The following is a 16,031-nucleotide window of genomic DNA, read 5'->3' as shown; positions in this document are numbered from 1 at the left end:
TGTGTGTGTGTGTGTGTGTGTGTGTGTGTGTGTGTGTGTAGGCATGTGTTTCTGATGAGTCCTTGCATGTCTGTTTGTGTGTGTTTGTGCACTTTGCATGCTTGAGTGTGTGTGTGTGTGTGTGTGTGTGTGTGTGTGTGTGTGTGTGTGTGTGTGTGTGTGTGTGTTTCCTGCTGGGGGTCAGTGATTCTTGCTGTGGGTGTGTGTCTGTCTCGATCTGCTCTACTACACAGCCAACAGCCAACAGCCAACTCTTCCTCCCTCCACCCTTCCCTCCCTCCTCCTCATCATCTCTCTTTCCATCTCACTCCATTTATCACTCTTTCCATCTATCCCTCGTTCCATTTCTCCCTTCCCAGTATTAGCGCAGTAATCAGTGTTACAAATGCTGCTGTGTAATGTCTAACACACACAAACACACACACACACACAAACACAAAGACATGCACACAAACACGTTTAGCGGCAGGCCCAACAAGGCCGTTAGGGCCAGTAATGATATGCATGCAGAGATCATGACAACATCATTATGGCCGCAGGCTGTTTGTCTTCTTGACAGCTAGACTCTGCTGTGTGTGTGTGTGTGTGTCTGTGTGTGTGTGTGCGCATGTGCATGCGTGTGTGTGTGCACATATACACACACACTCCCCACCCCATTCTCTCTCTTAAGTGATTTATTGATGCCGGACTGAACTTCCGCCCCCTCCCTTTTCCTCGCTCTTCCTCTCTCATGCTCTCTCTCTCATTCCTCTTGCTTGCCCACATCTCTCCCTCCCTCTATACTCTCCATTTTTCAGCCAGGCAGCGTGTTCCCCCCTCATCTCCTCTCCCCTCCCGCCCCTCTCCTTCCTCCTTCCCTCCATCCTCTGAATCCATCGCCCCCCACCCCAAGGGAGACACAATGATTTCTTGTTAGAGAACTCCAACTACTAAATGACATCTTCAGGAAAGAGAGAGCGAGAGAGAGAGAGAGAGAGAGACAGACAGACAGACAGACAGACAGACAGGGACAGAGAGAGAGCAACATGAGCAATCAAGAGAAAGAGGATAAAGAGGGGAGGACAAAATGAGAGAGGGGAAATGAAAAGAGGAGGTGAAGGAAGAAAAGGAGGAGGAAAAGGGCAGAGTGGGTTGAGGAAATGACAGCCAATGAACGAAGGATGTAGGAGGGAGAGGAGAAATAGACAGAAAGGAGAAGCAGAAGGAAGGCGGGGGAGGAAAATCGAGATTGGGGGGTGGGGTGGAGTAGCGGCGGCAGCAGCACGTCAAAAGCGAAACGATTGAGATGGTGAAATGAAATGAGAGAGAGAGAAAAAGAAAGAGAGGAGACAGCAGGAAGGCAGTGACCTGATTTAAAGTGAAATTCAGCATGGACTGTATGTCTGCAAGGAGACCAAGGTGGATGGAGGATGTACAAAGAAAAAAAAAGAAGAGATAAAGAGAGAGACAGGGAAATCAATGGAAAGGAAGGGAGACAGGGATGGTGAAGAAATGGAGATTAAGAGAGAGAAGCATTAAAAAAGACAAGCAATTGAAGGGAATGGAGAAAAGAGGAATAGGGGATGGAGAATCAGGGCAGAAGTGGGAGGGATGGATGGATGGACGGAGGGATAGAGGGAGGGAGCACAGAGGCAGCAACAGACAGGGATTTATGAGGGGCGAGAGGGGAGGCTGTTTTGGAGGCTCGGGTAAGGACAAAGTATTCTCATCTGTCTGTGGTGGAGAAATGAATTCTGTTTGTGGATCCTATTAACGCCTCCACAGCATAACGGTGCTATATAGGCCCATCAGACAGAGGACTGACATTACAGTGGCACACACACACACACACACACACACACACACACACACACACACACACAACACACACACACACACACAACACACACACACACACACACACACACACACACACACACACACATCACGGACACGACACACCCAAACAAAACATTATTAGGAGTAGAGCTAATGGGGGGCAAAAGAAAGGAGGCAGTGATAGCAATGCAAGAGAATAATGTAAAGCTTTAGGAGTATGAGGCAAGAGGGATGACAGGGTGAGAGACATATTGAGATGCATACATACATATCTAGAGTTCACTCACCTGTTTGTGCATTTCAATGTTAAGGCCGTAGGACATCTCATAATACTGAAACACAGAGAACTTCAGTTAATAAATGATCTCGCATAAACCCGAATGAATGTTGAGTAGGTAAAGCTAGAGGGGGGTTTTTAACTAATTTGAATATTTATATACCATAGGAATGACTGACATGCACATTTTAAAAGACTAAATAAGGAAAGGAAGGAAGAGCTCAATGGCAATGTATTTTTAATTGAAACCCAATATACACTGTACATAAAATGAAAAAATCTGAATCTGAAAATCTTTACAAAAATTGAGGAATTTAATGGAAATGTTTAAAAGTTGAATCATTTGACCTGATGAAAAATAGCATGTTAAATTTAAGGTAAATCATTTGTTAAACAGTTGGAATCATTAGTATCACGGCAGCTGAACAAGAGGAAGTTTTCCCATCTAGTTTAGTTTATCTGCACAAAGATAAAATGGAGAACTGGTAAAAATGATTTTTTAAAAAACAGCACAGAAAAACTCTTGCCAACAAATCCCATGAAAAAAAAGCCAAAACCAACCATCAATTACCAGTTCCACATTGGGGTTGCCAGTAATACTCACTAGCGCACCAAATATGTATTAATCTGCAGCTAAAAATAGTTCCCAACAAATGCACTATTTACTCCTGTTTAATTAAAGTTTCCTAAAAACTACAGTGCTCAGTTGTTCAAGGATATTACTGGGTCTTTTTTTTTTTTTTAGATGTGAAACTGTATCATTGTATCACCGTTTTTAAAACATTATCATCCTCAGTGGTACTGAACAGGCCATAGGCAGGGAAGTCAGAAAGTATTAAAAACAGACAGATGGTATTGGTTTTGGTCTTCTCACGGGATTTGCTGAAAATAACAAAAATGTAGAATATTAAAAAAATATATAAAATATTAATTCTTTAAAAAAAAACAAAAAAACATCATGTCTGTCGTTCTTTATAAGTGACGTTATATTTACATAAAGTGATATTGTCATTGTTTTTACACAGATAAATTCAACAGTGGTAGCTGTCAACCACTCACAAAACCATTTCCTGGGCTCCCAGCTTCAAACAGTGCCAGCCTGAGCATGTGCACTCTGAAGTGCCCATATGTCCCTTAAAGCACATCGCCACTAGTTTCACCTTGACTCTGCTGAAAGTCAATGGCTCTAAAATGACCCTGAGGCACATTTTAGAAGCCAGAAACACAAAGTGAGGCAGGGAAATTGTCACTGGGCAGAAGAAGGTGACAGACTATTGCAATAATCATGTCTAATGTGAGCTTTTTGACCCTATCTTTTATCTGAAAGTACAAGTAACTGAGGAATGCAGGAGGAGCTCTGTCTGTCTCTCTACCTTCAGAGATGGACGAGAAAGGCAAGCATTTTAAAGTCAGATGCTTCGAAAAGTGACAGGCTGACATTTGCTTTTCAGCGTGGCTGGTTGTGGAGAGAGGAGATTGGCAGTTGGGCAGCCATAACAGTCTGGCAGGATGGGAAAGGAGATGGCAGGGGTCCTCTCTCTCCAGACATCTTTTCTGGCAGTAAGCACGTGTGTGTGTGTGTGTGTGTGTGTGTGTGTGTGTGTGTGTGTGTGTGTGTGTGTGTGTGTGTGTGTGTGTGTGTGTGTGTGTGTGTGTGTGTGTGTGTGTAGCACAAGTCTGCAACTGTGTAGGCGTGTGTATCTATGCACTTTGTGTGCATGTTTCCCTCCGAGTGTGTGTGCTCTCAGCAACTGTGTGCGCGCTCCTGTTTCTGTGTGCCTCCATAAAAGACGCCTTTCCTGGCAGCTCTGCTTGGCAGTTGGTGTGCCAAGTTTCGCCTGTTGCTTAGCAACATCCAAACTCCCCCAAATCATCAGCCAAGAAAGGAGACCTGGCCTGTGCTTGATGCCAGCTACCCCCTCTCCCCATCACTAAAACTTCAATCCCCCCACCAGTCCCTGCTCTGTGCCAAGATTGCCACATAGCTCTTTTTTGGCATAACAGGTTCTGGGCAGCCTACACTCAGTCAGCTGTTTCTGTGTGCCTCTGATCACAGGTAAATCAAGGCTTGAGGTTTTCAGACTTAAAAAAAAAAAAAACAAAGACAGACAAAGAGTTCTGGCCTTTTCTTTACCCAGAGAAAAAAGATTTGCTGATCATGTATCCTTTGTGTACATTCACAGAGAGTGCTGCTTCTCACTGCAGAGGAACTGAGCTCAGAAACATATTAATGATTCTGTGTTATATGTTGAGAAGAGAAAGTGTCTGAGCTTCATTTGTTTAAATGCACAAATTCTCACAAAGCATTCTGGAATTCAAACCACATGTTCACTTCTGAAACTTCCCATGCGCACAGTGATGAGATGAAAAAGAATCAAACTTATGGGACTATCTGCAATGAGTGGGGAAATCAAGCAGCAGTATCAGAGAACAGATCATGTGATCAGACAAACAGGGCAGTGCTGACAACCAGTGACACAGCAGTGGAACAATCACAAGTCTTAATTAGTCAGCGGGCTGCAACTACTCCTATGATTTTTTTTCCATTTAATCATTATCATTAAATGGCATAAAATAATGACACCCATGACCATTAATTCCCAGAGCCCAAGATGACACATATATTTCTTGTTTTGAACAGTCAACAGTTTTAAGTCAAAAGTTATTAACTTTACTATGATAAAAGACAAAGAATCAGTGAATATCCACAAACAAGTATGTTTTGGCATGTTTGCTGAAAGGATGACTTTTAATCATCAATTAATCATCAATTAATATCATAATTGTTGCCAATTAAATTTCATCGATCAAGTAATTGACTAATAATAATTGACTAATCATTTCAGGTCAGCTAGAGTTCAGCAACACGTCTGTCAGGGTTCAAGGTTTAATTACGACTGGGCTCAAATAAACCTATAATTACTCATTATTCTGTAAAGGACTACAGTTGCTATACAAGCAAGTACTAAAACTATATCCTGATCTTAAGTTGTTGGCAAGAACCATCAGCAATGCAACTCACCTAGTGAAAGGTATACATTTAAAAAGAGTATAAAGTTATTCATTTTATATTTTAATGTAACGCACTCTGTTTTGGCTTAAATTAAAATCAGAAAGAGGTATAGATGCTCGGCTTAGGTATTGTAATTATCAACACTTCCAATATGTTACCTCAGTTACATAACCAAAATGAAACTAAGTTTGGGATATATAAAAGAGGAATTTCAATACTTCTTTTCATTTAATAAAAAGTCAAAGATCTAAAATGTTTATTGTTGTCTGAGCACAAGAGGCCAATAAACTGCTGAAATTTTGATTTGAAGAAGAGAATCAATCAGACCAGGCATTGGAAGCCAGTGTTCAGCAATTCAAAGTTTGATAGTCACTGTTACAAACACATTTGGTTTGGTACCAAAAGAGTATGAGGTTCAATGCACAGCCCTGAACAGATGGCCCAAGAGAACATATCTCAGCCACAAGAAGAAACACTCGCAAACACAAGCACAAGCCTGCACGTCCATGTAAGTGCTGTTTATTCCGCAGTCTTATAATATGTGTGTGTGTGTGTGTGTGTGTGTGTGGTCTTGTGTGTGGTTTTTGGTGGGTGTTGTTTGGCAGCTGTTAGCAGATGAAAGGGATTCAGCGGGCTTGGCACTGCACTTGTTGTGAGTGTGTGTGAGGAGACATGGCCTGTGTGTGTGTGTGTGTGTGTGTGTGTGTGTGTGTGTGTGTGTGTGTGTGTGTGTGTATGTGTGTGTCTCACCATAACGTAGTGTCTCTGGATCTCAGTCTTCTCTGTAGCCAATTTCTCACACTCCAATTTCAAACTGCAACACAGAGAAGACAGGAATAAATAAAACAGGTTAGTTTTGATTTGTATCATATTCCAGATAAAGAAAAATACACAATGCAATTAACAACATGATGACAAATTACACCCCATTCTTTGCTCTCAACCCCCCCCCCCCCCCCCCTCTTTCTATTACACTCAGTGGGGGAGGAGGGAGCAGGGTGACTGGGGTGCTGACAGCCCATTATCACCTCCGAGCAGAGCAGAAATAGACAAAGTCATGCTCGAAGCCTGAAATCCAGCCAAAACTGCAGGCAGGCACATCCAAGGTGTCTCTCGCTCTCTCTGGACAATTTTCAAACTATCCACGTGCCCTCCACTCCTCATTTTGTTGCTTCCCCAATTACCAGCCAGTCTATCGGTCTTTAGATCTGTCTGACCATTCCCCCTTCTTTCACCTTCGACAGCACACGTTGTCAACTTTCATCGAAGTCTGAGTTTCAGCTTTAAGTGGGTCAAATGTGCCGGTTCTGTCTGAAGATGTGATAAATCTGCCGTTTTCCTATTTTAACAATCACCTCTCTCAACTTATGTTCGGGACATGACCCATGCATGTTGCTCAGTGTGTGAGTAGGTAAGGCTATCACAGCTACAGCAAGGCCTGGTGTGGAAGCTCCTTCTCTCACATATACACACACACACACCTCCAAGGTGATGGCAGCCAAACATTTCTCCCACGTGTCCCATATTTCTGTCTGTCCTCTGTGTCTGCTTGTCTCGCCTCGCACCTAAACCAGTCTCTTGTGTCCTCTAAAACTGGATAATGCCAATGGCTGAATTTTCACACACACACACACACACACACACACACACACACACACACACACACACACTTCCATTTCTATATGTGTTTAGGTCCAAGCACGCAAACACCTCCCTTGTTACCTCTGCAACTCTCTCTCCATTTCCTCCCCCTCTCTCTCACAAACACTCACACAGAAATACACGATCTGCTGCACCTCCAACTCCCAACTCCCCCGCCCCTCCCTAGAGAGGTAGTATATTTTGGGCCCCCGGCAGTTTACGCTGACTTGTTTGCAGGCAGGAGATAGATTGATTGAAGGGGGTGGGTGGTGGTGGGTGGGTGGGGGGGGTGGGGGGTATGTGTGTGGTGTGGTGAGGTGGGACGTTGCAGGTGGTGAAGGGAAGGGAAGGGGGTGGGGGTGGTGGGGGGGTCATTTGGCAGAGGAAAATTAGAATATGATTAATACCGCAACATTACCCCCAGCCGCAACAGGTAATAACGTTCCCATCCGCTCCCCTTCTCCTGCACCGCGTGCACACACACACATAATTGACTCATTTATCATTGCCAGCCAGTTGAGAAGAAGAGGGACGAGGGAGAAGGAGAGAAGCAGGACGAAGAGTGGGAGAGGAAGGTGGTGGTGGTGGAGGGAGGGAATGAGGATTAAACCCCCCTCACCCCCACCCCCACCCTATAGATTTTATTACAGTGGAATTGCCTCTCGGCAGAAGTCACTCACAGCTGGGCTGAGAACTAATGCGACTGTATGTGTGTTTGTGTGCACAGCCGCCAGCGTGTTCATCACAACATAAACTTGGGATGAGCCTGGAGAAGCACAGCAATGACTAGACAGACAGACAGACAGACAGACAGACAGACAGACACACACACACACACAGACACACACACAGACAGACACACTGATCAGCACAGAGATTATTGGAGTGACTGCTGTGGAATTCCTGTGTTTAAAATGTGTTGTGATTATGGTTGAGTTGTGATTATTAAAGATTTTTTTCAACTGCAGTTTATCAGTTGATTGTTTTTGATTTATCAATAAATCCTCTATAAAATATCGGAAAATAGTGACAATGTCCATCAAAATTTTCTAGAGCCAAAGGTCTTCAATTAGCTTTATCTGTCCAACCAGCAGTCCAAAAACCCAAAGATTCATTTGATCTAAAGCAGAGAAAAGAAAAGGCAAAAACAAGAGAATGTTTGGCATTTTGTAGGAAAAATTACTTGAATAAATCAGTTATCAAAACTGTCCCCCGCCGCTTTCGAGTCCAGCTGGGGACCTTTGCTGCATGTCATTCCCCATCTCTCTCTCCTATGATTTCTCTCTTCTCTCACCTATCTAATGAAACCATTATGTGGCCAACAAAATACACAAAATGTTATGTATTACTAATGCACAAATACTAATGTAGTTGATCAATTTTTAGTCACTATCCATTCTCTGACTAATTATTCCAACTCTAAACATGATGTGTGATGATAACTTGTGGTTCATGAATGCAGGCCTACTGACACTATCAGGTCACTTTCAGAATATCCACAGCAGGTTTGGGCACTTCCGTGGTTTAAGGTGCAGAAATGAGCAGCAGTCAGAGCCATGCTATTAAATACCACTTAAAGAAAGTCAGGAAAAAAATAAAGGTCTCTGTAATTGGCACAGCACTCCAGATATTGCACAATATTTACAAGGTTGCATGGCAAATGTATACACATGCGCGTACAGACACGCACACATACTTCTTGTGCTTACAGGAAAGACCCCAAGGTCGCACTTAGAAAGCAATAACCATTCCCCACAGAATGGACTTCAAGGAATGAATGAAATGACTAGTGTGTGTGTGTGTGTTTCTATGGTTGTGTGGACATATTTTTGTTCAAAACATTGTTGTGAGGCCATTTTGGTTGGTCCTCACAACTTCAAATGGCTGTTTGAGGGTTAAAACTTGGTTTTAGGATTAAACCTATTGATTACATGTTGAGGTGAGGCATTTACTTGTGATAGTTGAGGTTAGGGCAAGGGGCTGGGGAATGCATTATGTCAATGACTGTCCTCATAACAATAGATAAACCAGTGTGTGTGTGTGTGTGTGTGTGTGTGTGTGTGTATTGCCATTATGTGACTGTAGGAGCATAAAAGAGTTGGAGGAGGAAGAAAATGAGGGAGAGAGGGGAGGAGAGCGGTGAGCAGGAAGTGGGTATTTCATGTCGAAATGATTGCCTGTAATAATTAGTCTTTGGCTCAGCACCATTTACTGAGAGAGAGGGAGGGAGAGGTTTGGAGGATGGAGAGAAAGACACAGCAACACAGGGAGAAAACAAGACTGAGTGAGCAAGAGAGAAAGAACCAGCAAGGAAAAAAGACAGAACCCTGTGTGTGTGTGTGTGTGTGTGTGTGTGTGTGTGTGTGTGTGTGTGTGTGTGTGTGAGAGAGAGAGAATGTGCGTGCCTCAGTGGGCTTGGTTCCTCCAATCTTTCACTGGCGGTGACAGGAGATAAGATGATCAGCCGAATGCGCTACAAATCTGCAGCCTGCCAGCCTTCAAACAGCTCTGTCAGTGCTGCAATGGTACTGAACACACACACACACACATAAACATACCACTTGGAGCATGGAAGCATTTAGGTGTGTGTGTGTGTGTGTGTGTGTGTGTGTGTGTGTGTGTGTGTGTGTGTGTGTGTGTGTGTGTGTGTGTGTGTGTGTGTGTGTGTGTGTGTACTAATCCAACACATACTTACAGCCTTTACCTCATGTATGTAAACGTACAAAAACAAAACACATACGCAGCACATATAGTATATACACCCACACATACACACTAAATGAACACAGGCTGGAACACACACACGCTCTAACAGGAGCCTACAGACAGTCAAGCGTCTCATTAAGATCCTGCACTTTGTAGAAATGTGCCGACTGCCTTTTTAGTCTCCATGTTTGAAACAGGCTACTGGATATTGTAAAAATGTCAACTCTTTCCCCTTCCGCCGTTTGTTTTTCTTAGCAATACTTTTACTTCCACTATTCCCCCATTGATTATTTTGCTAAAAGAACAAAGACATTTTTATATTTTTCTTTTCTATAAAACATTTGTCCGTTGCTTTTGGTTGTTTGAGAATATTTTTTAACTGTGTTCAGAGATAAAATTTAAGAGAACATTGATTTTCTTTCCACAAAAAAGGCATCAGTGTGAGCAGCGGGACAGCAAAAACAGAATCTCAAAAACAGGTTTGTGCCAGCTTATAAAATGATAATAATTATGTCATTTTTTTGCCTTGAAGATTAAATACAATATAATCAGCTAGATAATTGCTCTCTCGGGTAAACAGCAGAATTAGGGTGGTTATTGTAAAAGTGACAACTCAAAAAGCCAATCAAGTTAAAAAGGAAAAAAGAAGTTCATCTCCTCCCTCCTCCTGTGTCTGGTCTAAACAAATCCACACTACAGCGTAGAGGAGATGAAGGTGTGAGATGAGGGCAGACTGGTTCTACCAATATAAAGGTTTTATGACATGACATTGGGCTAGAATCTTTTCATACAAGTTATTTAAAATCTATGAAAAGCAGGAAATCATCGCATTTCAGAAACTGGAAACACAGAATATTTAACAATTTGGCTTGATTAAGGACCTAACTGATTAATCAATTACCAAAATTGTTGTTGAATTAATTTAATATTGTTAACTACCTAAAATATTCAACGGCCTCATTGTTTCAGCTCTACAAATTTTATACATCCTGATGATCATCTTTACCGGCAACAAATTCAAATTCAGCAACAATATCAGATGGTTTCACCATGAGTTCAAAGCTTTGAGGCCATGCATCATTGTCTTGGCATCATTACTGACACAAATACAGACCTTGCAGCCAGTAAAGAAAACAAACACACATATAGACAATGATATGAGCTGTGTAGTTACTGCACCAGTGTCGTGCCTTTACAGTGTCAGGACCATTTAGCCCCCCAGCCTCCAGGTATGTGACTGTTCACTTTACATCTCATTAACTATTGATCAACCTTTCCTCCCTGCTCCACTGGAAAAAACCTTCAGCTCCTCTCACAGTCTTCCTCTCTTCAAACACACACTCTCACTTGCAAACACACACACAGACACACACACACGGGACCCACCCAACTCACTTGAGTACTCTTTCATCATCTCTCAAGGGTGTGTGCAAGAGCAAACAGACAAACCTACACACACACACACACACACACACACCAAACAAAGCTGGGATCTTGTCGCACAATAGCAGACCAACCATACTCCTTTCTGCTGCCAGACTCACTGTAAGGACCGGTCTTTCATAAATGTTTGACACACACACATACACAGAATTAGAAGAGGGAGAGGTTGTATCACACAATCCATCCCACAGATAAAACACACACATAACTATAAAAAAAACCACAAACCATCAGCCCTCCTTAAAGCAAATATAATTTCATAATTTGGTGAGTGACAGACAGACAATTAAACACAGAGGATTCCTGACTATTTTATCCTATTATATATACACATGCAGCCTATCTGGTTGCATGCGCTGTTAAGATATATTCAAGTCAGACCAACACAGGAGGTCAGTGCATGTAATTCGACTCAGCTTTACAACCACCTTTACTGTAGTGTGTAGTTCAGACACTATTCAGCTTTGGTTTCTTTTAGAAATGAAATATGCCACAGGTCTGACTGTCAACACACTACGCACCACACGAACCCCACAGCATGTCGACATGTTGCCATTTCTGAATAGAAACCATTAAGACAAGCTGTCCGCTATGCTGCGGACTGAGGGAGGCCAGGGCTGTTTATTTTATTTTGAGGTTTAATGCCAGCCCGACTCTGTGTTGCGCAAGCAGTAGTCTGGCTGTTCACACCAGAATCGCATTTCTCTGTCCCGGTCAAGAAGCGATTCTGCTCCTCTCTTCATTTTTTCAATGACACGTAGAACTGATCTTTATAATAACCTCATGAATTTATAACCTAGAGCTTTTTGTGTGCTCCTTGAGAAGCGGGGTGGTGTGATGATCTGCTTCTCTCCTCTGTGTGTGTGTGTGTGTGTGTGTGTGTGTGTGTGTGTGTGTGTGTGTGTGTGTGTGTGTGTGTGTGTGCGTGCGTGTGTGTGTGTACGCGCTTGTCTGTCTCACTCCGTTTAGACACTCCGGATCATTTTGGTCCACTTTAGCCCCTGTGTATTGGTATATTTTAACTCTTCTTTTTACCCGTCTATTCTAAATAGTACATTTTAATCTTGTCGATCAACAGTTAATGGTCAGTTAACGAGCATCTGCTATTGATCAGAAAAAAAAACAAAAAAAAAACAAAAATTAACATCCTTAGTGTAGAGATCCATATAATTGGGTTCAAACTAATGATTTTTTTCATTATTGATGATTATATTCTCGGTTTATTGATTAATCATTTCGCCCATAAAACATCGTTAATCAGAGAAAAATGCTCCACACAGCTCATTATCACTGAAGACTTGAAATATTCTGAAAATATTCAGGTTTGAGAAGCTGGAACCAGCCGTTAAAAACTACAATTATTATAAAAAATCTGATATATACACATATCCTGTTTAGACATACTATCTAAACAAACAGCCTACCTACATATACCCGGATATTTAAACTAAAAAGTTTGTGCAGGAGACACAGGAAGCTAAAAGTTTAAAAGTAAACAAAGATGATGAATGATGGACAATATGTAACTTTTATTTTCCGCAAAACACTGCCTCTGTATCTAAATGAAAATGTAACCACATTACTGGAACAAAGTAAGATAAGTCAGACTGTCTAGTAGAAAACGAATGAATTAGTTTCGAAAGAAATTATGAAAAGTTTTAGATACCAGAGAGAGCTGATAGAAATTTTAATATATAAATGAACAATATATGTAACTACTGTGTATAGTGTGTGTGTGTGTGTGTGTGTGTGTGTGTGTGTGTGTGTGTGTGTGTGTGTGTGTGTGTGTCATTTAGGAAGGACTCTTAAGTGACGAATGACAGCATGTTAGTGGTGAGTGGAAAGTGTATCTTCCTCTACAAACCACACACACATCAGTCATAATACAAGCATGCCTGCATTTGCCTGAAAATGTGTGTGTGTAGAAAGAATTACAGTAATGAGAGCTCTGTGTCAGCAGCTCCTCCCGTCTCCCCTCGGTCTGCTGATTACAGCCTGTTTAGATAGTATGTACACACACACACACACACACACACGCACACACACACGCACACACACAAAAAAAAAAATCAGGGCCACTGACCCACCAATGACCCTTTAATTAATTAACCCTTCCCTTTCTTTAGCTTCCTCAGTAATCTTTCTCATCCCTTCATACCAACCACACACACACACACACACACACACACAACCAAAACCAACAGGCGACACGCAAATTTAGAAAAGCACCCTACCACCCACCTATCCCTCCTCCCGCCCACACACACACACACACACACACAGTTGCAGCTCATCAGCACTAATCCCTTCCCTCCGTCTCTTTCCTGCCGTCTAATCCAACATCTATCAGAATCCAGCCACCTTCTCTGCAGCCAAAATACACAACTAAGCCCTGCTATTTCTAGACAACATCTATGTGTGTGAAGATAATTGGGGAGGCCCGTACATCAGTGCAACTGTGTGTTAAGGACATGCATCAGATTGGGAGTTTGTCTGAATGGGTCAGTGTGTTTGTGACCGTCTCTGTGGGAGTTCAGGTCATGTTTTCCCTGCAGGGTGAACACTGTAACAAATGGGTCTGATTACGTGAAGGTGCAGCCTGCAATCATATGTGGATCTTTGGTCCGACCTGTCTGCTGTTGGACTAAACAAGGCCACTGCTAATCCTTCTGACTGCTATCTGTCTGGTCCTTTCCAAAACTGCTACCAAACTGACTTTTTTTTAGGGTTACATTTGATAAACAAACTGGCATCCTCTCAGTATTACACCATTATGGAAAGAGTCGAGTGCTTTTATTGTGCTGCTCGCGATGTTAAAGAATAACTCCTGTTTTTACTACATAATGTTTTTTTATGAGCTGAAAGTAGCATATGTCAAGAAACTTTCAGTAAATGCTAGTAACATAATAAACAACATTTCATTGTTATTTCAGATGCATGTTGTGATTAAACATCATGATAATACATTTGAAATACATTTAAAAATGACATCAGCATAGGACTGGGAAATATATTAATCAGAAGATTTGTCCAGTGTTGGCATATACACTCAGTTGCCACTTTAGCTAATGTCTAGCGTTTGTTGATATACATGGGGTGGACAAAATATTAATATCACCCATCAGTAACAGTGCAACAATTCAATAGTAGTGCCACAAACTGCATCCTCTGAAAAGTTTAGTAATTTTTACTGAGACAAATTTGCGATTTTGGGTTTTATAAATAAGATTTACTTGACTTGAATCATAAACCTGGACTGTAACAGTTTGTAAGATAATGACAATATGATCACATCACAATGCCAATAAAAGTCTTACAATATTGGAGTATCACCCAGTCCTTCATCTTTTTTTTTTTTTTTTTTTTTTTTTTTTTTTATAAATGGTGGAAGCTCAAAATGAGTTTGTTCAAAATCAAAAGGCAGCAGTGTTGTTGCCGTCTCTCTGAAACACAGCGTGAGCAGCACTGGAAGCTGCAGATGGAATCACAAGCTCGCTCTGCCTGCCTATCGTGTTCTTAATCTCACCATTCATTTATTGTTTATCCCACTCCCTAGGTCTCAGTACCAGTGCTTGGCAAGAGGGTGATGCTCCAGGTGTTTTCTAACACAAGGTCTAATGTTGAACTGCTGCCAGAGGAGCTGATCAGGCCGTCTCAACCAACAAATCCAGGGGTGGGTGACTCATGTTCACTGAATGGCTTGATTTGTCTGGGTCAGTGCTGCTCAAAAGTTTAGTTCACAGGGACATTGCAAATATTTTTTAGGCTTTTTTTTCCTTTTTAAAAAAAAAAAAAAAAAAAAAAAAAAAAAAAGTCACAGTCTTATAACCTTGGGTTGCACTCTGATTCGCAGAGAACACATGTTTAAAACCTTGCCCTTCAAAATGAGGCAAAATTAAATGTACATCCAGGTGAACAAGAGGTGGCCAGTATCACAGCTCCTAGTGTACTACTGGATGGATGAGTGAGTGAGTGAGTGAGTGAGTGAGTGAGTGAGTGAGTGAGTGAGTGAGTCCCCTGATCTGGCAGTGGCATCACATCAAGAGACACTAGCACTTTTGTAGATTTATAAGGCTCTGGGTTAAAATAATCTGCACCCACACAATGCTATCTCTTTCCCAATTAATCTTATATTCTAAGGAAATTACAAGGTGTTGACCACAAATAGTCTCTCTCTGACCATTTTGGTCAAAATGTTAATCATATCCATGTAACCAAAATATTATCAAATTATTAGCCTCTAATCAAATTTACCAATACTGAAATTTTAAATAAATGTCTACAACAACCAATGACATTTAACCATAGGTTAGACCAACCAAATGGCCAAGAGCCCAATATCTTTGACTGGTCATACTTTAATCATACAGGATTATTGTTGTTACATTTATCAGTATCAAGGTATATCTAATCATATATCTTCATACAGATTTAAGGTTCTACTTCTAAATCCTATTCAGGGGTAGATACAGAAGTACCTGTGTAAGTGAATGCAGCCATCCAAGTCTTTGGGGTTTTTGGACTTTGTGTTTTGAGCTTGTGACAAGCTGAACGGACAGAAAGATAAGGGGACACACACACACTCTGGCATTTGTGTGTATAGGGAAGCAGTAGCCACAGGGGTTAGAGGGGCTGTGGATGTGTGTGTGGGGGTGGGGTGTGGGGTGTGGGGCATACAAAAGAAGTTTGAAGAGGGACAGAAAGGGAGGGAGGGGAGATTCTGGCCAGCTGAATCAAAGCAGGATGAGAGAAGAGTGAGGGGGTGGGGACCCTGTGAAGGTGTGCCAAGAGAACAGAGAGGGGAGAGAGAGAGAGAGAGGGGGGAGAGAGAAAGGAGAGACAGAGAAGGCTGGGACTGCACAGCCAGCCCAAATCCCACATTCAAAAGGCATTCTGTGCACATTCCTGCACATCAAGCACACTATACAGTCATGCAAAAAGAGTAGCCTGCATATTTATTATATACATGAGGTAATGTATGCATACCTTTTTTCCTGATGGGAAAAAACAGCACGCACATACATATATTTTGGGAATTGGTGGGTCAATGCTATATATGTTATCAAGAGTAGAATGGTCAAAACCTCCTCTATTTATATTTATTCACACACACACACATAAACATATGTGTGT

At 41.8% G+C, this 16,031-nt stretch overlaps 1 protein-coding gene across 2 annotated transcripts in view; it reads right to left on the bottom strand.

Moving 5' to 3' along the window:
- LOC111232120 (transducin-like enhancer protein 1) overlaps positions 1–16,031 on the bottom strand; it is a 45,001-nt gene that overhangs the window by 17,328 nt on the left and 11,642 nt on the right. For both annotated transcript variants that reach the window (XR_002665535.1, XM_022759477.1), the window contains exons 3-4: positions 5,859–5,922; positions 2,106–2,150 (exon numbers count right to left, since the gene is read on the bottom strand). Coding sequence is in view for 1 of the 2 variants with exons in the window: in XM_022759477.1 (XP_022615198.1) it covers positions 2,106–2,150; positions 5,859–5,922 (109 nt within the window). In the remaining variant the exon portion in view is untranslated. The remainder of the gene's footprint in view (positions 1–2,105; positions 2,151–5,858; positions 5,923–16,031) is intronic.

The sequence above is a fragment of the Seriola dumerili genome, unplaced genomic scaffold (assembly GCF_002260705.1).
Source record: "Seriola dumerili isolate Sdu_G_001 unplaced genomic scaffold, Sdu_1.0 BDQW01000322.1, whole genome shotgun sequence".
Classification (NCBI taxonomy): Eukaryota; Metazoa; Chordata; class Actinopteri; order Carangiformes; family Carangidae; genus Seriola; species Seriola dumerili.
The sequence above is the reverse complement of the archived record's forward strand: the minus strand, read 5'-3'. Positions and strand labels throughout refer to the sequence as shown.